The sequence below is a fragment of the Solea senegalensis genome, unplaced genomic scaffold (genome assembly GCF_019176455.1).
Source record: "Solea senegalensis isolate Sse05_10M unplaced genomic scaffold, IFAPA_SoseM_1 scf7180000014675, whole genome shotgun sequence".
NCBI lineage: Eukaryota > Metazoa > Chordata > Actinopteri > Pleuronectiformes > Soleidae > Solea > Solea senegalensis.
The window spans coordinates 1-22,670 of NW_025321093.1; the positions used below are offsets into that span (position 1 = coordinate 1).

Below are 22,670 nucleotides of genomic sequence, written 5' to 3' on the forward strand. Positions count from 1 at the left end.
TGAAGTTCCAGCCCTGGCCATGTACTTTTCCATCATGGTGACTTAAAGGTGTGCTCTGCAGGTCAGCCAAGAGTTCAGCACCTAGCAACCGGGCCTCATCATCAGCTACCTCCTCCTTTACATCTGGCAGGTCATCTTCAGTCTTGGGCTGGATGAGGGGCATGATGGGAAGTGGTTGCGGTGGAGGGGGAGGAGGAGGGGCCTGCTGGTTCTGGATGAACTCTTCCCTAGCCTGATTGAAGGTGAACTGTGGGTCTGCTAATATGGAAAGCTCAGTGCGGCTGACACCATGCAGATTAGCACCAAGCATCAGCTGACGATCGTGGTCTGGTATATTCCACCAACTGGGCAGCTCGGAGTTCGGCAGGGCCAGGGTTAGACGCTCCTCCAGGGAGGGGTGGGGCAGGACTCGCTCACGCAGGCGACGCAAAAGGCTAATACGGTAAAGGGTACGGGAAGCACGCTCCTCAGTGATGGGGGCCACAGTCTGGGAATTCTCTGCAGGATCTGATTTGGATGAGAATCAAAGGTTAAAAGACAAAAGCTTAGACACGCAACATGTTCTAATTTAGTCTGTAGTATAGTACAGTAAATCACATGGATATTTAGAAAATGTGGTCTCTGTCTGCATGGTGTTGAACTGTGGACAACTGTGGAGCCTGAATAAAATAATTATTTCAAATACTGTAGTTACCTTCTCTGCCTGGGGGGAGGTGGCAAACCCTCCGACACATGGCAACAAAAGAGTGGAAGTATCGGCTGAGACTCTCGTCAGTTTTTTTATCCAGGCGAGCAAAGGTACGAAAGCGAGTCCAGTCAAATTCAAGGTCTCCGGCCTCAGGGAAATCTGGTTCCTTTTTCAACTTCACCACACCAAAGGTCGATACCACACGGTAGAAGTCACACTCCTCTCTACGTGTCCATCTAGGAGGAGAACAACAGGAATGAGATGGGTCGGTCTAAGAGCATAACACCTGATAAAATTGAGGAAAGATTCTGAAGCAATAATCTCTTTGACACAATCTGCATGCCATACATTTTTACAAAGATGTATGTGTACCTCTGCTGGCGCTCCTGCCGTGCAATCTCCTTCAGTTTACTAGCTTGTTCACACCGCCTGCGCCTGCGGTCGCCCTTTGCCTCAGCTTCAATCTTCAGCTGCTCCTGTCTGTAGCTGCGTTGGAAAGCCGTGATAAGCCGACGTAACCTTGCTGTGAGTGATGAGCTTGAGGGCCAGTTGCTCGCACCACTCAGGCTCAGTAAGTTTTCTGTGACCAATGGCCCCGACCTTTCCTCAACAGAAATCTCATCATCCACGTTCATCGAGTCATTCTGGAGAAAAGACTGGCAATTAATGACACATACTTCATTTTTTAAGCTCTGTTAGTTGCAAAATATAAAATCAATGCAAAGATACAAGTGCAGACACAAATGTTTAGGATGTGACTTGGACTCGTACCTCCTCGAAAAGATCTTTGTGCCTTGAGGCCGGTTTGAACTCTGGGTCCTCTGAGTATTTATCATAGTCAGCACTGCACAATACAAAACAGACAATCACAGGTCATTGAAGAAACATACTGTCCAAAATATTGCACATTTCCTCCAGATATGACAAAAGAGAAAGTTTACACTTTCTCTAAACTATTAAAATCATAAAACTATTGTGACTGTAGCATTTGACATAAATACAAAAGGGAACGCAGAATAATATGAAGTAGGCGCCACTCACTCTTCCCCCATCTCAGTGTCACCAGTGTGCTGCTCAGCATCAATGGCCTTGTCATCAGGTCGACCAGCTCTCTCCAGGAAGCAGAGGCAGGGATCAGCACGCATGGTGGTGTACATTTCATAACCTGGAAACAGGGACACAGTTGAGACCGTCACAAAAAAAAACCCAAAACAAAAAGTGGAGACAAGCAAACCGGAAATGTTGCCATAAATCAGAAATGACTAAATTAGACTATATAGAGAGAATGTACCATGTTTGAATACACCAGAGAGCAGTGAGCGGTCTGCCTCAGAATCCCACCATCCTGCTGGCACTTCCTGTTGCTCCATCTCAGGCATCCAGATATCAAGCTCCCTGGAAAAAGCATCAATATTTTACTGAATTTGAGTCTTATATTTAGGAGGTATATTCAATGTGCAAAGGAATGCATTATATACCTTATGACAGCTCCTTTCAGAACGGCGTCTGCATGTTCGCCAATCACTTCCTGCTTCAGGTAGTAGAGCATACGCACCCTGAGCAATACCCTGCAGCAAAGAGGTGAGATGTTTTAATGTTTGAACATGGATGAGAAGGCAAACACATGAATACAACAGCTGACTCAGCTTTACTGACTTGTTGCACTGGTGCTTGAGATGTTTGCGGTAGCTCTCATCCAACAAAAGAGTGTCAGGGTTGTACTTTCGGATCCACTCCACTTTCTGAACATCAAATGTGCTCTGGGCCTTTACCCTTTTACCCTTTCTGCCTCTTGGAACAGGGATAGACAGTCCTTGGTGATGGAAAGAAGATGAATATTAAAGAGGTATTTAAACACAGCTTTTAATTTGAAACAGTTTCAATGACAAACACACTCATAGCCTCAGAAATGTTTTGAATAATCTGTGTGCAGCCTCTTACCAGAGTGGTTGAGTAGAGTTGTTGGTCCACACCCGTTCTCCGGCGGAGTGATGAGCTCCCAGATGAAGCTCTTGATGTTCTCATCTCCACGGTAGTGAAGCAGACAAAAGACCAGGATGACACGGCAGATCGTCTCAACATCCCGCTCACTCAAACGTCGCTTACATCTAGCATGTGACAGGATGTCTCTCCAACGTCCCCAACTGCACAAGAACAAAATACGAAATAAGGTGTAAACACAGGATGGGAGTTAAGAGTAACACATTTATACTGAAAGCTACTGTTTATATACCCATAGACAAGAAGGTGTTTCTCGACCCGGAAACAGTCCGTGCGGCCGTATCCTCCTCCACTGTGGCGGTCAGCGCGTCGGGAAGAACGAGACTGTCTGGAATTGGCAGGTGGATACTCATCATCACTGTCCAAATCAGACAGGTCTCCACCCTCGCCTCGTAAACTGGAAAATTGTCGAGTCTGCTTGCGTACTCTGGGAGTGTCTATCACAAGGGTGTTCTGTGGGAGGGAAAAGTAATCCAACAGGAGTTAACATTTAGATATTCAAGCTTATCAACATGAATACAACTTGAAAAGGAATTTCCAATTCTACCAGGCCCTGGTCTGGGCTAAACCGGGCCACAAAGGAAGCAAGGCTACTGCATTGTGTTTTGTCTTTTTATTCCTTAAAAGTTTTATTACATATCAAAATGGAATTTATATTCATTTAAAACTACCAAATCAAAACAAGGCAAAAAAAAAATGCATGCTTAATATAACATGAGTTGTTAATTACAATCAGCTCTGAAACATCTCCTCTCATCAGGAATGTAGCGAAGCCTGCTCCAAGTGACATGTTTGACTCATATCAAACACATGGATCACATTTTTTTTTTATTCTTTACCTTGCGGTTGATGGTGTCCATATCTATGTCGGCCTTCTTTGCCCACTTCTCCCAGAATTCAGGGTCGTCCAGGGCGATGTCATTGCGGTTTTCGGAGGCGACAAAGCTGGCCTTGGAGAAGGTGGAGCCCTTGCCCTCACTCTCAATGGTAATGGTGGTGGCTCTTCGCTGAAGGATCTGATCAATATCCTCCTCACAAAAGCGACTGCCCTCATCATTCTCATCCATGATGGCAGCATACGCTCCTTTTCTCAGGAGGTCCTCTATCTCCTTCTTAGAGAACTGCTGGATCTAATGAGGATTACATGGACAATCATACAATATATGACACTGTTAAGAGCTGGAAGGAGGACAGTATAGATTTTTCATCCACTATGTGTTAGCTTGAGCTTCATTTGCTTTTTTCTTCTTATTTTTTTTTTAATTGTAAAAAGGTGTGCTATTGCCAACAGCTGGACTGCTGCAGAGCAAAGGATAATAGGAGCTTTGAGCTCTGAATGCCAGCTTTAAATCATATAACAAAATACTAAAAAAAGATACCATGTATTGAGACAGACCTGAACATAGCCTGGTTTTGGTTAATGACTAGTAGTTTTCTCACCCCATTGACGTTACTCTCCTTGTTGCCACTCATGCTCTGCAGGACGGCACGGTCCAGCCCAAGCTTCAGACTTGCTTTATCCAGCATCTCCCTCTCATAGGAGTTCCTTGTAATCAGGCGGTAGACTTTAACTGCCTTCGATTGACCGATACGATGACACCTTGCTTGGGCCTAGAGCAGGAGAAAAAAAAACAGTAGGGTCAGGGGAGCTGTGGCTTGAACGTGATAAGTGAAGAGTAAAAAAACTCTCATTGATTGATTCATAATAAATAATAAATAATCAATTAATCAAAAATTGCATGCGTCTCTAAAGTAATTTGCAGTTCTAAAAGGTCTAACGAAACTGTTACTTTGTAAATAACACAGTCTTGTACCTGCAGGTCATTTTGAGGGTTCCAGTCAGAGTCAAATATAACACAGGTGTCAGCAGCAGTGAGGTTAATACCCAAACCGCCAGCTCGGGTACACAGCAGGAAGACGAAGCGGTCTGAGTCAGGTTTACTAAAGCGATCGATGGCAGCCTGGCGCAGGTTTCCACGCACTCTGCCATCAATACGCTCATAAAGGTATCTGTGAAAAGAAAAAAAAGAAATAGCAACATGAACATATTTATGCATAATATGAATAAATATTGCCTCCAATCGCATGTATAAACTAGAATGAATATCATTGATCATTCATATAAAAAAGTAACCATGACTCTCATACCTTTTGTTGATGAGGTAGTCCTCCAAAATGTCTAAGCAGCGCACCATCTGAGAGAAGATCAGCACTTTGTGGCCACCAGCCTTTAGGCGAGGCAGCAGCTTGTCCAGCAGCACCAGCTTGCCTGCTGAGCGAATCAGGGCCTGCAAATGGAAGTCCGGAGCCATGGGGTCGTAAACCTGCCGCAGCTCGGCTACTATCTTCTCCTCTGCACCTAGAAGACAGAAAGACAGAGACAGAGAGAGATAATTTAAGATATTGCTCAATGTCTTGAATTTACAAAATATCTGTAAATGTATTGTTTAAACCTTTCCTCTAAATGTATTAGTTCTCTGGGGTGGAAGCAAATGTTCAAAGTCAAGATTAATGAACAAACGTGCGCAACATTTGAATTATTACTCTGCAACAACTTTTCCCTCAGTCATTTTACAAAGTCAAACATTTCAAAATATTATGTGGTCAATGCAATTGCACACAATGTGACAATGGAGCTTTATTTTTTTTACAAGAAATATGTTTGAAAAGAGTCAAAGAATAGTAACTTGTCTGCATTTTCTGCAGTACTATTTTCTTAGCCTAATGAAAGGCAGACTTTATGTAGATGTATGTAGAATGCTGTATATCACAGAAACAGCAGCAAAGAGGATAAATGTAAAACTTTGAACACCATCTCCAAAACAATACCATTGATGAGGTAGGGGTGGTTGCAGCACTTGCGTAGCTCCATCATAGTGTTGAGCAGGTTAGGGACATTGCTGTTACTGTTTGCCCCTAAACTGAGGAAACTGAAGTTTCGTTCCAAGATGGCTCGATAATACTTCTTCTGGACATCAGTCAACTCAACCTGGGGGGAAAGTTTCAGTTTTCAAAAATTCAATAGCAAACTTACATGTAGCACAATTGTTGTTTCAATCATTTTCAACAAGTTCTGTTAAGAGCTCTGTGGACCATAGCAGGTTTTTCTCTTTGAATCTTGTGTTTTCACTTCATTCACAAGGCTCAATGTTTGTTTTTTAAATAAGTGGTCACAAACAGTTACTTGATTTCACATCAGTTGTTATTGATGTCAATAAAACACAAACAAATGAGTGCATAAAGGAAATGACAATTTCAAAGTAAGTACCTCAATGATGGTCTCCTGTTTGGGTGCTAAGTTCTTCTCAACATCCTCCTTTAGCCTCCTTAACATCATAGGTTTCAAGATGGCCTGTAGCTTCTGAACCTAAAAGACCAAAACAAAGCACTGGCTCAATGACAACTGAACATTAACAGTTAAATATTAGGAAATATAATGTTGTAACACCCAATGACTCTCAGGATATCTGTCAACATGAGTGTATTTCATACCTGTTCTTCTGTTTTCAGGTCTCCAAAGTCTCTGAGGAACTCAGTCTCAGAGGGGAACTGAGCTGGCTCCAGGAAATGGAGTAAACTGAAGAGTTCCTCCACAGTGTTCTGAAGAGGAGTGCCGGTCAATAACACTTTGTGTTCCTGTGAGAAAAAACAGGACACAGGGAAAAAGGTAGAGTTTAAGGGAAGCGGGGTAGTGGAGGAGGACCAGTAATAAGGCTGCTAGAGCAGCAGAGCTCCTGTTCTTCTCCACACATTTGACGAGTGGTTACAGTCATGAAGCATTAGCTGGGGTCTTCTCACCTGATCCATCATCTTCAAGCTGTCCAAAAGCTTGCAGTTGCGATTCTTGAGGCGATGAGCCTCATCAATGATGACACAACGCCACGAGATTTCCCTCAGCTCAGGACAGTCGGACAACACCATCTCAAAGGTTGTGATGAGGGCATCAAACTTATATGCACCAGGAATCAAATGATCCTATGGGCAGAATCATTTTCATTAGAAACATGTGACATCAGTAAAGTCAAAAGACAACTACAGTCATCAATGATGCTACCTTGTCGTCCTTGCTGTACATCTCATACTGCTGGATCATCTGACGGCTGGCCAAGCTCCCATGGTAGACGATGGCGTTCATGTTGGTCCATGTGGAGAACTCTCTCTCCCAGTTAGTGATGGTGGAGAGTGGAGCAATAACAAGGAAGGGGCCTTGGATTCCAGCATTATACACCTCAGACAGCAGTGCAATGGACTGGATAGTCTTGCCCAGACCCATCTCGTCTGCCAGGATACAATTCTGCCTGAGAGATGAGAAAGAAATTTGAATACTGAGGATCAATTAACAATCATCTTAAGGGTACAAAATACAGATGAAACATTTTTCATGTTGTTCCTTTAGGTTATGCTCAACTACATCCCAAATTCAATCATATCTACTGATACTTCTTAAATGAAAGCATCACACCCAGTAACATTGCAGTGTGAAAAAGTGACTGTGTGTAATAAATACCTGTTGTACCAGTTGAAGAGCAGCCAGTTGACTCCTTCCAGTTGGTACTCTCTGAGTATGTTCCCATTCTTGTACTCTCTGGTCTCTTCCAGTTTCTTCCACGAACTTGCAGGAGGCCGAGCCTGACGAGAGGGAAGGGAAAGGAAATTAAATAAATGTCAGGCACGACGAGATCATCAAGCTTAAAGGCAGACTTTTCTTTTATCAAGTGCGCAGGATTAGGGGGTACATGGCTGAAGGGCAAATGTCTGAAGGGGTAGGGGACTGTGAAAAGTCTAGGAACCACTGCTCTACATAAATAAGACTGAAGAGAATTATAATGTGCCCGCATGTGTTATTTATGTGCCAAAGAGGTATAACACGGAATTTTGTAATATTAATAATTGAAATAATTGAATTTTGAGGTAAATTATTATATATAATTTTTCTGGCCACACAAACCATTTCGTTAATTTTTTTTTTGCTTTTCATGAGTAGGAAATTGAAAATGTGCAAACAAATAGGTGGTTAGAAATAAAAACTGATGCTGACGCACCATTTTCTTCAGACGAGGTTGTCGGTTTTGGATTTTGCCGAACTCCTCAACCTTGCCCTCGTCTACATCCTCCTTCAGCTCCCAAGTGGCATCTTCATAAGGCAGGGAGCACCACTTCACCAAATAGTAGATAACAGGCTATAGGGGAAAGAAGAGGAAGTATTTAAAAATTAAACTTGATGAAAAAGTCATATTTTATAGTTCAAAAGACATGATTAAGAGAGAACTCTCTTTTATTCAGCGATTTCTTATTCTCTCACCTCTCCGTTGTCCTTGTCCACACTATGGGACACGTCTAGGATCCTGTCTGCTTCAACATAGTCAGGATTAAAAGGCTCCTCCTCCTTAAAAGAACCCACACAATTAAAGACAATAGAAGCAAAAAATAAAATGTGTAATCCAAGCAGATGAACTACAAAATAGGAGGTTTTAGCATGTGTCCCTCTCTCACCTCTTGGAAGATGTGTCTCATTTGTGCGTGTTTAGTCTTGAATCTCTTGATCTTCTGGTGGATCCTCTTATCCTTCTCCAACTGTTGCAAGCTGGCCCATTCACAGTGTAAATATGAACTGGAAAAAACAAAACCGGTCCAGTTTTCAACATTGTAGAAACAAAACTGGTCAAGCATAAATGTCAAATTATTTAATGAGAAAATTAAACTTACTAGTTCTTGTATTTCACAAAGAATTCTTCAACAGTGGTGTACTGGCCTGGGCACACCTAAAAAGAGAAGACCAGGTAATTAGGATATTATTTACAATATGAATGCAGGATTTTAACAAGTTTAGAGCAAAACTTTAAATGTATAAAACATACTTCTTTTTTGGTTAACCTCATGGAAAGAACTTTGTCCACAATCGCAGCATCTTCTTCACTTGGATTTTCCTGGAATTCATTTGAAGTGACACAGATAAGATTTAAATTTATAATTAAATTATAAATTTATAACAAAAAATGATTTATACATTTCACACTGCAAACACACAGCTCACATAAGCTGTTTCAGATAATATACAACTTGTATGGAGTAGTTTTCTTTCAAATGTTCCCGAGAGAAAATAACTATTACAATAAACAATAGTTCTACACTCACCACAAAGAACTGCATGGTGGGCTGCCCATCACCGTCCAGCTCCATTTCCTGTTTAAGCTGTGCTGCTGTGCTGCCACTGATGGAGGCGACAGCTGCTGCAGTCGTAGTAACATCTACATCTTCCTGCTCATCCTCATCATCTGTTATCTTGATATCCAGGTCCTCTGTGTACTTCTTCCTCTTCACCACACGATTGGAGCGCCTCTTCTGGCCAGAAAAGAGAGGCGTGAGTCAAGATTTTTGGGGTTCAACTATGTGCTAGGTGTCATTTTCTCCCAAAATATCAAGTAACAAATAGACACATTCATGGCTTCAGACAACAACTTGTTTCAAATAGACATGTTCTACTTATTCTGTCACATCTACTTCACAGTAGTTTCTCCACTTCAAAATGATCTACAAACAGTGTCAGCAAGAGGATCTTCTAAGTCTAAGTCTAACTTTTATCTTTTCAAATGTTGGTTCAATGTATTTTCCAATAAATATAAAGTGTGTATAGCAATGCCAAAGTTTGCTAAGATAACTGGATTCAGGTTTGTTGCTTTAATATGCAAAATATTGTTTGTTCTTTGTGTGATAATAGTTGGAGTGAATTGCAAACAAATTGTCATTTAAGTTGACCAAATTGTGCTTTTTATTTCAAAATTGTGGACATGTGTGAGAGTGCGTGTACCATAATCATGTCATCTTCCAGTGTAGCAGGTGAGGCTGGACTCAACTCCCCATCAGAATGGTCTGAGGAAGCATTTCTCTTCCTTTTCTTTGCTCCCACTAGAGTAATAGTGCTGCAGGTAAAGGAAAAAATAACATTTTCTATGATGATACTTTTTCAAACTAAAATAAGTTAGATTTAAGTCATTCCAACACCTGCTAACTGCAAACACATCACTTACTTTGTCTTAGTTTTGCTTTTGCTCTTGCTTCCTGTCCCAGGTGTTACTGTTCCTCCAGCCACTCCAGGTGTTCCTCCCGGTGTCTTCACTTTGCTCTTTTTATCAGCTCCGCCTACAGGTTTGGGTGTTGCTCCACCAGCAACAGGACTTTTCTTTTTGCTTCCGCCACTGTTCTTTTTCTTAGGAGCAGACACCACAGTTATGGTACCCCCTATCTCGGGAGAGGTCTGGGTTGATGGAAGCTCATCCTGATTCAGGACTCTGGGCAGGTTCTTCTCACCACGTGCCTTGGCCCGGGCTATAGCCTCAGCCACAATACGGTTCGCCTTCTCCTGCTTGCACAAGATTTCTACTCGTCGAACTGAGGCAGGCTCGCCTGGGGCCTTGGTGATGCGGATGGCCTGGGACGAAGTGGTGGTGGTGGTGGAGGGGCCTGCTGCAGATGTGTTGATTACCTTCACCACAGAGACCGTGCCACCGGCTGAAGATGCCACGCTTGTCTGTATCAAAGACAACAGGCATATTTTACAGTTTCAGCTTGTCCTGTTTTCTTTTTTGTACAAAAACTTAAGCTTTGATGTTTTCTGTGTAATATTAGAAAACAAGTATGCAAAGCAGTATGAGGTGTACCTGTGGCTGAAGAAGCATTTTGAGTGGCACTGCAACTCGTTGCCCTCCTTGGCCCTGTGAGATCTGCAACACCTGTGGGTTACCAGCATTTCCTGCCCCTGAAATCAGCTGGTACTGCAAGAGTGAATAAATAAATGACAGGTCAAGTCAATGATTCCTTTGAAAATAATCACACAGAAAAAATAATATTAATTTCATATTTGAAGTTGATAAAAGGCACCTCTGATAGATGCTTTGCTTAACTTTTGTGCTAATTTTCCCTTCTGTTGTGATCACACAGAGATTAAATTCAAAATTGACCTTTTAATCACTAGCACTGGCTAAAGCAGCAAACTAGTGCATTTCACAAAATGCAACGAAGGTGCTTAGATTTTAGTGCCAATACAGCCATGACAGTAAACAACAACAGTGCACTCGACAGAAACCCACCCTAGATGTAGACTGATTCAACTCAGTGATAGTTATGATTTACTATTCAGTGGAATGTGTCAAATTAAATCAATGTGATTATACGGGTAGAAATGCAATGCCAGGGTGCTAATGTTTTTAATCTGAAACTGTAAACGTTGTGTCAAGAGGACCAGAAAATCCCCAACTCCCCAATAAGTTCATAAAAGTTATTAATAAACTAGTATCAGAGAGTTTGTTTTAGCTACAGGCATTTTACTAAATGACAACATATCACAGGGAATCAGATTTTAGAAAACGGCAATGTTTGTGAAAATTGGAAAATGGTTGAAACGTTGGTTTATAACAAAAATACACAGGTATATTGCAACACTGAATCAATTTGGCAAATAACAACCGACTGACTCCATTTGTATGAATGGAGATGAACTGGAAGTTTGCACCAATTCTTAAGAATCCACAAAACTTTAAAACAATAAAGAGTCAGGATCTCAGGGGTACTTAGTCACAAAAGTATCAAATCAATCCATATCAATAATCATGGCGATAAACAAAAAAAAGAGGAGCTCTACTCCTGAGTGAGAAAGGTTACAAAAAATGTTGTGGGGTTAGGGTCAAACGTGGTTTTAAAATTCTATACAGACAGAAGACAACAGTTTTCACCGATCATCTGTTGTCTCAGACGGTGTTTACACAATATAGGAAAAACATTAATATCAGTCAAAATAATATCACCATTATGTGCCATTATTGAATAATTGTCTAACCCTAATCTGATGGTACCATCAAACTCTAAAAAATGTATTCCTCACCTTGACGCCTCCTTGTTGGTTGGGCTGCTGCTGCACCTGTAGCTGAATTGTGAGGACTTTGGGTTGCCCTCCGGCCTGACCTGCAGCCCGAGCCTGGGTCAGTGCAGCCAGCTGGCTTCCCTGGAGCACCAGTTTGCCTCCAGGGAGCTGACCCAACACCAGTCTAGTCGGTGTCTGGGGCTGCTGCTGTTGACCTCCTGTGACCTGATGCTGGGCTGATGCAGCTGGTAAAGGCGATGTGTGTGCCTGACAGACACAAACATGGGGGGATGGGGCAGTTAGTTAGCCTGTGAGCTCCGCAGTTGGTTGAAAGAAGGGGTCCATCTTGCACAATAAAGCAGTTAGCTTGATTGCTAACAGCATTAGCCTGCGCTGAGGTGATACGTACAGCCCCGACATTTAAACCCTCTCACAAACATATAACACAGTCCATCTTTCTGCCCCAGGAGTCCGTCGAGGAGTGAAAGATGACTTTAATGCGAGAGGCGCCATGTTGCGTTGATAAACGTTATACATTTAGCACAGAATCAAATGCATTACATCATCTAGTATTTGTGATGTTATTTTGTTAATTGTTGAAATCAAGATCCATATACTGTTTCAGCGGTTGGCCAAGCATAAGATCATTGTATTAAGATTTGGAAAAACTTGATTTCTTTTTTTGATTATTGATTTGAGTACGCTAGCAGGATAGGATTAGTGTTTTTTTGTTTTTGCGTTTCATGGGCCATTGCGGAGGTGATGTTAATGTGCGGTTTGTCAACGTCGTTTTTTGAGTCTGGTTTTCTTAGTTTTCCAGCCTTGGCATCCATGCGATGATCATGAATAGATCGGCCACACTGTTAATAATATCGAGCATGGCTATGAAAACCGATGGTGGTTATTTTAGTATTCAGAGTGCAGTCTCTCTGCACGTTTTTGAGCTGTCATTCCGAGCAACTCTTTTATTCATCAGAGTAAGCACCATTTCATGACCAACGTGATTCCCTCTTAGATTAGCGTCTTTAGTGTAGTGTGTCACTGTCACAGCAACGTGTCAACGATCAGTCAGTTTCAGTGACGGGCATGTATTTATTTTAAGACAGCAGCAGTCAATACCGTGGGCGACAGTTGCTCCTGAGTTGAGCAGAATCATTTGCTTTCATGGCGACTGAGGAATGCGCCTTACACCAGCTGGTAAAGATGGAAAGGCAGGGTTTGTATCTTAAATACAACCAAGTGTGATTTTTGAAAAGATATACAATATGTCTAACCCTCTTCTTTCAAGTGGCTGTGTTACTTGCCACTGTTGGCTCGGCCTATGTGGGTGTCTGCTTTCCAGCAGAGAAAGTGTAGCTTCCATAATAAGGCATTATAAAAGCCAGCCTAACATTACTATGTTTACAAAGTGGGTGGGTTGAGGGGGGTGAAAGGCATTTCCTTCTATGAAACAGCCCCTACACTTCAGCTGGTTAAATGCAATCAAATGAGTATAGCAACAGCCAGCTGGATGAGAGGCTGCATACAAAGCTGCTGCGCCACTCCATTGATACCTGAGTATGATGTCATCATGCTGCTGAAGGTGTCAGCCCCCCCATTTCACTTACATTATCACACACCCCAGCAGTTTGTGATGGTGGTCGTGTGTGTCTAGCAAAGAGGTGCTGTTTGGACAGATGCATGTGGTTCATGGTTGACAGGATCTGAGAGGGTAATTTTAACAGCAATGGAAGCCTGCTTCATGGAAGTGGACCTCCCACTGTCCACAAATAATGCTGTTGTGGCGCCTTTTCATTGTCCGTATGCTGAAATTGCTGTTGCAGACATCAGTTTGTCATCCATAAAAACATGACCATATTCCACAAGGTGAAATGTCATAGATTATTAAATTATTATAATCCATATTTGGTCTGGGAGTACCAGTTCATATGATCACACTTTCAATATCATGTTGATTGAGCTCACATTCTTGGAATAAGGACTGACCTTTGATAGCTGAAATATAATTCTCAGACTTGGTTTTTAATGTATTGTGATTGTCTTTTGTCTTGAGTCTTTATGTCTACCTAACTGTCTGCCCTTCTTTTCTCTCTGCCTGTGCAGTCAGACAGTGGACCTGCTGATGCAGGAGTCAGGCTGCAGACTGGAACACCCATCAGCTACCAAGTTTCGCAACCATGTCATGGAGGGGGAATGGGATAAGGTTGGTCTTGGTTTACTATGGTTACATAATAATTTGATTAATACCTTCTCCCATATTGTACTGCAAAATGGGCACCAAAACATATGTCTATCAAACTCAACCCATATATAAGCTATCAATACATTATGATTTCTGAAAGCATCCTGTCAAAGCATAATCAGTGTACATTAAGTCGTAATCTGGTCACAGTTTATCACATCCAGACATGGCAGATCATAAACCATGTTTTACCAGAAGGCCGTGCCAGCAAGATGCGTAGTGTGACAACAACTTTGAATGTGACACAACAGACAATAACAGCTGCTCGTTTTTTTTCCTTGTTGGTTTGTGGCTGTTTGTCTCAACAACACATCAAGCTTTGCATGAGAATAGACTGCGGGTGTTGAAGAAACACTGGTCACAAAGGAGTGACGCTTTTCTGTCGACCAACCAGCTGACTGTCGTGTGTCTAGCTCCACCCGTACTATACCATTACTCTGGTCCCCCAAGGGAAGGGTACCGAAAAATGGAATGATTGGGGCCAGTTATTTTGGTACTATTCCTAATGGAAACGCAAACAAATATGTACCGTCGCAAGCTTTATCTTGCTCATATTGAAAATGAATATGACCACCTGTATACACTTGATGCGATTTATGTTTTCCAGTAAACGCATGAAACCCGCTGAACTAACCTTTTTCTCTCCCTGTCTCTCCCCTCCACCAACCTCCCTTTGTTTTGGTCCAGGCTGAGAATGATCTCAATGAGCTGAGAGCGCTGATGCATTCTCCAAATGCTATTGTGGTAAGCTCCCTTTGCCCAAACCTGAACCAGGCTGTATGACAGTCCGTTTAACAAGCACAGCTTGATGTTCTAGAAATGTGTCATTTCAGTACAGAGCTGCAGGTTCTTGTTATGAAACAGTGAACACTAAAATGTTCTGGATGATGCCTGGGAAAGTATAGTGATAGGAATAGATTTCACATCAGATTCAGAGAATGAGTGTTAGTCTGTATGACAAATAGCTGAAGTTGATGCATTTTTTCAGCAATAGAAAATTTAAACATTGATGATTCATATGTTGAAGGAACAATATGTCATACCAGGCCATAGTTCTACCTTGGTTTTGAGTATGTGCTGTGTCTACTGTGAAAAATTAAAACGGCAAGAACAAAAACAAAACAATACATATAGAGGCAAGTGTTTAAGTGCAAGTGCTGTTTAAGAGCACCAACACATTGTCAGTGGTTCTCAGTGTAAAGGAAGACAGTTACTGATGCTGACAATACCATGTCAGCATCAGTAACTGTCAACATTATTAAATATACTCTAATAATGAGATTGTGCAGCCTCTGATACTACCACCATGTTTTGTTGATAAATGATCTTATATAAATGAATACTCTTTTTATTTGATGTCGGTGCACAGCTTTACCCCAAGAAAGTGATTTTTCTTTTCTTACTACTCTATGTCATACTTCTATGTCATGCTGCAACACAGTGGTCTGAGAGGGCACATCACTGAGCGGGGTGGGATTGCAGCAGATTAAATTAATCATGTCATGACTGTGGTTTTTGGGAAGGTGGGACAATTGAGACTCCATTGATGACAGATACTCAGAGTTCAACAACCTGCCACACTGGTGACCCTCAGGGGGCACCGTTAAACTAAGGATCCCACACAAACCAAAGAAACCAAGTTTTTTTTTCTTGCTTTCTCTGAACGGAAAGATAGGGTTTCAGCATGTAAATGTGGCACAGTCGTTTTTCCGCCTACACTCAGGTGTGTGGATGACATAATTTGTCTCAGATAGTTTGCTCTCCACAACGTATGGACCTGAGAAAGGAGCAGAGAGTGCAGAGCCAGGCGTTGGCAAAAGGACCAGCACTTTGTCCCCAGCCTGAAACTGACGCTTCACTGCTTGTTATGTCAAACCTCTTCATGCTACACTAAGACCTAGCAAGAGCCTCTCTAGGCAGTGAGGTAGCACGATGCAACCTTTCTCTAAGCTGCGAGACAAAACCCAGCACATTGATTTTTATCATAGGAACCCGAGAGGAACTGCTCCTTTTTGGGACTGAACACAAGGGACTCCTGCTTAGCCTCCCGTATGGCAAAAAGTACAAATGGTATACGCTCATCCCATCCTTTTCCTTGGTCAAAGCAATATTTATGCAACATTGACTTTAAGGTTTGATGCCAACACTCTATTGCACCTTGTGACTCATTGACTCAGTTGACCAAGTCTGCTTAAAGGTTTTAGACATAAAATTGGTTTCCTGGTCGCTCTGGACACGTTTTGGTAAACTGAAAGTGATGACAAACTTTATTAAGGCTCTTGTAATGAGGAATTGCCTCAGGAAACCTAGTAGCTGTGCACATTAAATTTAGCAAGTATTGGTTACCAGCCTTTGTTCGGGGCAAGGGACCGACACAGTCAACAATTACATGTTCAAAGGGCTCACTAGGTATCTGCTCAGAGGGAGAAGAAAAGGAGGAGGACAACAGAGAAACTGACAATAACGTCTGTTTTTATGTTTCTCTTCCTCTGCTCAGCGTATGAAGTTCCTGCTGTTGCAGCAGAAGTACCTAGAGTATCTGGAGGATGGCAAAGTCCTGGAGGCTCTGCAGGTGCTCCGGGGAGAGCTGACGCCTCTCAAGTACAACACAGATCGCATCCACGTACTCAGCGGGTATGTTTTCAAGTTCAATATCTCATCGCAATCATCAACCAAAGTAGCCTGCCTAGTGCCTACACACAGCAACTATATATACCAATGTAGCCTTAGTTGTTGAGATTTTGTGTTTGTTGAATAGTTTCTTCCAAATTTTACATTTTTAAGTTGTTTAATAGCCAGATTTTGTAAGGTACGCTGTAGTATACCTCTATGAAATGATTTTTACACATTAATACTGTAATGTTTATAGGCATATTTTTTATCCTTGAAAGAGCCACCAGTGTAACACAGATGAACTCGTAGGAAGGGTGAATATTTTTAGTATTCATGGGGCTTTAAAAAAAATTTCTTTTACTAATTTAGATCTGACCTTGGTGGCATTAAATCAGTGGCTTGAATCCATAGTTTTTCCTTATGAACTTGTGCAATATGCCATCAGTTTGGTCTACTGACATCTTAACAGTCTGTCTCTTGTTTATCATCCCATTCCAGTTTCCATATTTCATAATGTTCTGGACCCTTCTGTAGTTCAGGCAGTTATTGTTGTGTAGCTATTTTTAACATAAAATGCTTATCCCATAAGTTCATGGACTTTGCTTCTGTGAAGTGTTTATATTGTTTTGCTTGAAATGTGTTGTATTTGTGCAGGTACCTAATGTGTAGCCACGCAGAAGATCTAAGGGCCAAGGCAGAGTGGGAGGGCAAGGGCACCGCATCGCGCTGCAGACTGCTGGACAAATTACAAAGTAAGCTGTGTCCTTGTTTTCACTGACCCTTGTAGAGCTACACCCACAACTAATGAGAGGTGTCAATGAGTCTCATATCTTTTTTGTAGCGTACCTGCCACCTTCTGTGATGTTGCCCCCACGACGGCTGCAGACCCTGCTGCGGCAAGCGGTGGAGCTGCAGAGGGACCGCTGTCTGTATCATAACACCAAGCTGGACAGTAGCCTAGACTCAGTCTCTCTCCTGGTTGATCACGTCTGCAGCAGGTTGGTTTTGCAGGCTGCTCTGGTTCCTCAAGACCCTGCGGACTCGTACTGCAGCATCTTAGTTTTATTAAGTTGTTCCCTTAATGCACTAATGTGCTGGTCTTTGTTCCTTGTTACAGGAAGCAATTCCCCTGTTACACGCAGCAGATTCTGACAGAGCACTGTAATGAGGTGTGGTTCTGCAAATTCTCAAATGATGGCACTAAACTAGCAACAGGCTCTAAAGACACTACTGTCATAATTTGGCAAGTGGACCCGGTGAGTGTAAAATTGTACTTATATACTAATGTTATCTTCATTGGCTTTAGATATTATCTTTCATTGTTTCAGATGCATCATAAATTAAGGTATGAACCATTACATACTGTCTATCAAGGGGAATGAACACTTGTAGCGGTTTTTCTGTTTGACATTTCACCAATGTGCAGCTTCAGCTTTGGTTGAACGCTTGTAATCTTCGTACGGCTGCACATGAGAGCACAGCTCTCATGGGTCGAGATACATTTTATCATAATCACCTTAATCCTCCTCCTTTGTGTAGGAGAGCCATCAGTTAAAGCTGCTGCGAACCCTCGAAGGTCATGCATACGGAGTTGCTTACTTAGCCTGGAGTCCAGATGACACTTACCTGATCGCTTGTGGACCAGACGACTGCTCTGAGCTCTGGCTCTGGAACGTTCAGGTAACATTGTTATGATCTGGGCTTTAAACTGTACAAGCGTCCACTTGTGATACCTCTTAGTTTTTTGATATGACAGTCCCTTTTTCTCGTTTACTTGATACAGAAGTAGAACATATACTGGCCATTTCAAAGAGTTGAGCTCTCTAATCGAAATTCAGTAAACAAGTGGAAGAGAAAAACAAACTGCAATTGTTCAATAGATCGACTGTGTGAACTCGATGACCTCTCCTCTTCTATCCCATCACACCCCTTCCCCTCCCCTTTCTTTTCCTACAACACAACCCTCCCCCACTCTTACCTAATGTTTCTTCTTGTTGTCTCCCTTCCCCCTACTTTTATCTCTGCTGCTTTTTTCACTGTCTCTGACAAACTCCGTGTTGACCAGACGGGGGAGCTGCGGACTAAAATGTCCCAGTCCCATGAAGACAGTCTGACCACTGTGGCGTGGAACCCCGACGGCAAACGCTTTGTCACAGGAGGGCAGAGGGGGCAGTTTTATCAGTGTGTAAGTTTGAAAACAGCCTCTACCCTTTATTTTTTACTTGATAATAGCTTTAATGTTATGTCGTTATTGTTAAGTATGTTTTTCTATCGCTAAGTAATGTATGCTTTCTGTATTTAAGCAATGTTGTGTATATTTTAAATCTACAGTGTACATGTATATATTATATATTGTATATATGTATGTGTATGTATATTGTTAAATGTTTTCGTTCCCCTGTCAAAAATAAGAGATGAAAGCAATCTGCTGTCTGTGTTGTCAGGACCTTGATGGTAACTTGTTGGACTCCTGGGAGGGCGTGAGAGTGCAGTGCCTGTGGTGCCTGGGTGATGGTAGAACAGTGCTGGCCTCTGACACCCACCAACGTATCAGGGGGTACAACTTCGAGGACCTTACCGACAGAAACATGTACGTGTCAATCTTCGTACCGCCTTTGTTGATTCCATATGTACATAGAGATTTAATGTTTAAGATAATAGATAGGAGGTCTGTTTTAAAATGTGTATTTTTTCAGAAAGCATGCATCAAAGCATGCATCAAATTTCAAAGAAAAAGAAAATCAACCTGCTTTCTATCCTGGAACCCTTTGTCGCGTAACATATTGTGAATTAAATGAACTGTTTCCATTTCTACTACATTATAGCTGACTGTTTGATTTACATTTGCTTTACAGAGTTCAGGAGGACCACCCTGTCATGTCTTTTACTGTTTCAAAGAATGGAAGATTAGCTTTGTTAAATGTAGCAACTCAGGTAAGCCTTTTAACCAATTTTACCTCTCATAATGATAGGTTTACCTGTTCCTAAATCATGGTGGCAGGACATTTTATTAGCTTCAATCTCATCTTCTCTTACCTTTTTGTAGGGAGTACACCTGTGGGACCTTCAGGACCGGGTGCTGGTGAGGAAGTACCAAGGTGTAACCCAGGGCTTCTACACTATTCACTCCTGCTTTGGAGGACACAACGAAGACTTCATTGCAAGTGGCAGTGAAGGTACAGTCGCAATATCAGTAGTTCTAAAACCATAATGCCGTTCAGACTAATACGCTGCAGTCTCACTTTCTGGTCATTCTTGAATTGTTCATTGTCGTTCATTGTAGATAAAATAGAAAGTGTTTCCCTGTGATTCACTTGTTTGCTTTTAATCTGTTGCATTTTTCTCTTCTCTCAAATTAAATCCCACATGTCTTTCCTTTCGTACTCCTCTCCACAGACCACAAAGTGTATATCTGGCACCGGCGTGGTGAGCTTCCCATTGCTGAGCTAACAGGCCACACACGCACAGTTAACTGTGTGAGCTGGAACCCAGCCATCCCCGGGCTCATGGCTTCTGCGTCAGATGATGGCACAGTACGCGTCTGGGGTCCCGCACCCTTCCTTGAATCACAAGAGGTGGATGGACTCAACGGTAAAGTCCCTTTTTACCATAGAGTTTGACTCCAAAATGATCATGAGTAGCATTGAGTTAAGCTGTCAAACTGCCTTAAAGATCGGTAAAGCTGCTCATCCTGGCGATCACCATTTAAGTGATAAAATTAGTACTTTTACTGCTCAGGTTTAAACCACTAAAATTATCATGGCAGCTTAATTTACCTGACGTGTTCTTTTCGTCCTCAGAGAACTGCAGTAACATGGACAGTTGATGGTCACTAATGGAGCAAATGACAACTCTCTTTGACAACAATCCAAGAATCCCACAATAAAATGAAATCGAAGCTGGCAAATAAAATCCAAAAGAAGTCAAGAATAACAAACAAAAGCCACCAAGACAAAAGAGAAAACAAAAAGTGAGAAAAACTTGTCTCCAGACTGGCCTAGACTAAATGGTGGAGGTGATGATGGACACTCTGAAAATTCAAGTCCTCATCCAAAACCTGATCTTGACCCAGGGGCCTGGAAAACCAGTCAGTGCCAGTGGGATGTGGCCGCCATCCTCTGATGAGCTGTAACAGGCTGTTCTCCTCCTTCAACTGACCTTTCTCCCCATCCATCTTGCTGCATGGTCGCAAGCCGTGCCAGTTCCTCGCAGAGTTTCCCAGGAAGACCCGCCTCTACCTTGAGCTTGGAGCACATCAAGTCCCTGTGATGCCACCAGACTGACATGGCAGACGAGCCGTCTACTTATTGGACTACATCTGTCTGCCTGTACTGTCTTTCACGTTACCTGTATATGTCTCCATGGACATGGGTGGGCTGTTGTTGGGGGAGGATAATACGTATGGGGATATAGCAACACTTCTGTATGTATTTTTTTTTCTTCCCCCATTTCTTGCTATAAACTTTGCATTGGATATGTTGGACAAAGGCTGCAAATCCACCATAGAAACCCTGACCAATCAGTTGAAAGAGAACACAAAAACAAGGCTATGCTAAATGTTGGAATTTTTTATGATAGTCATAGCGTTTATTCTCATTTAAGAGGTGAATCTTAGCTTGAGTAGTGCCCGTGGAAAGCTTTAGTGTGAAGTTTCCACTTTCTGTTTCTCGACATTAGGAAAACAAATTTTTTATTCCTTAATTTAACTTCTAACAAGGACAGTCACTGTATTGTTTTCCAACTGACAGCCCCTCCTCCCTGAAACACCCTCTGTCGAGCTAGCTACGGCACAACTCCATTACATCTGCCTAAGAGGAGATGGAAAGGAGATGACCCTTCTCTTAAGACAAGCTTTTAATGTGAGAGGGTTCTGGTGTGATTGAGATTGCAGGCCGGTGACTGCTGTCCCTCCTGTGTGTGTGTGTGGGTGTGTGTGAGAGTGGCTGAGAGCAATTATGCATACACACATTAATGTGAGAGTTGACATTTGTGGGTGCGTGTTTTTGTATGTCTTAAATTCACACCAGCAGAAAATAATTCCCTCTCCCCGATGCTCCAAAACCCACAATACAATTGTATAGAGGATTTTAAATCAATTCTAAGTTATCCAAAGCCCCATAAGGACCTCTATCTGTGGAACAAAAAAATTACTTGAGAGCCATTTTGTATAAGGAAGACTTTTTTTAATCTGGGGCTTTGATTTTTACATTTAACTTTTTTTTTCTCCTTACTACATGGCATTCAAATGGCACTGTATTATTGGTATCTTTTTTGGGGGGAAAGAGAGAAAGGCAATTAAGAAAGAGAGCAATTTGGTCAAAGTGTTGTGTTATTAGCAATGGGTCATTTCATACGAGAAGTAAATGATTGTTAAAACTGGATGAGTAGTTTAGCACGGCCCTAGAGGGAAGAGGCACCAATAATCAGAACCAGTCTCTGAGCCCAATGTTGGGGAATGTTGTTACAATCCTAAAACACACACAAACTGCCTTTCTGTTCATACAGTTGCACACAAAACCTTCAGTATGTATGACACCCTTTCCTCCACCCAACTGCACTTTTGAGTGGTCTTTTTTGCTCTCTCGCACCTACTGCAGTGGCATAAATCCACAAGGTTTTCTTAGCCTCCTCATGTCCTACCACACTTGCCATTCTTTTGGCAGAAAAAGGTTGCATTGGGTAAGATTTAAAACTGAAGGGGAGATTGCTAAAGGAATGGAGCCCTCTCTATGCATCCCAATAGCAGTGACTGATTATCTTGTAGATGTCCTAATACGCAACCTCTTGCAAATAAAGCATTAATAGAAGCATTGACTTGAGGGTATTGCTCTTGGAGCTTAGAGAGAATTCAGCATTAACTCCCCCATTTGCTCTCCAGCCAAGTTCTTCAGTGGTCAGTGCACCATTCAGAGCTTTCTTCCTCCCTTTTTCAGGGTATGTAATGACTATTTGCTACAGACTGATATACAGTGAAAATGTTTGAGGAAACAGTGCTTTTCTGTCTGTTTTTATTGAACTTTTTGTTACTTAAATTTTTTTTTGTTCACATTATATATCATTTTTGGTTGACCTCTATCCCTGTATGATCATATTAAAATATAACCAGACACTTTGAGTCCTCACTTTTTTATAATCTTTACAATCCCTATTTAACTTTCTTTTATACTTTTTTTTTTCCCCTTTGTCTTCAGTTAAATCTCCTATTACTTTTACAAATGAATATGCACAGTAACACCCATGCCAATAGGAGCGGGAAGATTCTTTTAGGA

The 22,670-nt window shown here is 41.9% G+C and overlaps 2 protein-coding genes across 2 annotated transcripts; one reads left to right on the forward strand and one right to left on the reverse strand.

The window, feature by feature from the left end:
* Positions 1-25: 25 nt before the first annotated feature.
* On the reverse strand, positions 26-12,909 carry LOC122761359 (chromodomain-helicase-DNA-binding protein 8-like; the record flags this gene model as incomplete). Its single annotated transcript, XM_044016577.1, has 30 exons — positions 12,847-12,909; positions 11,568-11,813; positions 10,348-10,461; positions 9,718-10,217; positions 9,498-9,609; positions 8,825-9,031; positions 8,396-8,451; positions 8,183-8,300; positions 7,992-8,075; positions 7,732-7,869; positions 7,197-7,318; positions 6,744-6,987; positions 6,488-6,664; positions 6,182-6,325; positions 5,958-6,056; positions 5,519-5,678; positions 4,838-5,048; positions 4,504-4,699; positions 4,130-4,300; positions 3,529-3,819; positions 2,922-3,142; positions 2,630-2,832; positions 2,345-2,501; positions 2,167-2,256; positions 1,980-2,083; positions 1,730-1,853; positions 1,460-1,532; positions 1,061-1,332; positions 695-924; positions 26-507 (listed from the first exon to the last, which is right to left on the reverse strand). Coding segments are annotated over exons 1-30 (5,409 nt in total), but the record flags the coding sequence as incomplete, so codon positions are not given.
* Positions 12,910-13,631: 722 nt separating this feature from the next.
* Positions 13,632-22,510, forward strand: wdr26b (WD repeat domain 26b). Its single transcript, XM_044016579.1, has 13 exons — positions 13,632-13,749; positions 14,476-14,532; positions 16,286-16,422; positions 17,056-17,153; positions 17,243-17,399; positions 17,519-17,657; positions 17,941-18,081; positions 18,467-18,586; positions 18,846-18,991; positions 19,257-19,335; positions 19,448-19,577; positions 19,798-19,992; positions 20,202-22,510. The coding sequence occupies exons 1-13, from the start codon at positions 13,669-13,671 to the stop codon at positions 20,225-20,227; spliced, it is 1,506 nt and encodes a 501-aa protein (XP_043872514.1). The 5' UTR covers positions 13,632-13,668; the 3' UTR covers positions 20,228-22,510.
* The last annotated feature ends 160 nt before the right edge of the window (positions 22,511-22,670 follow it).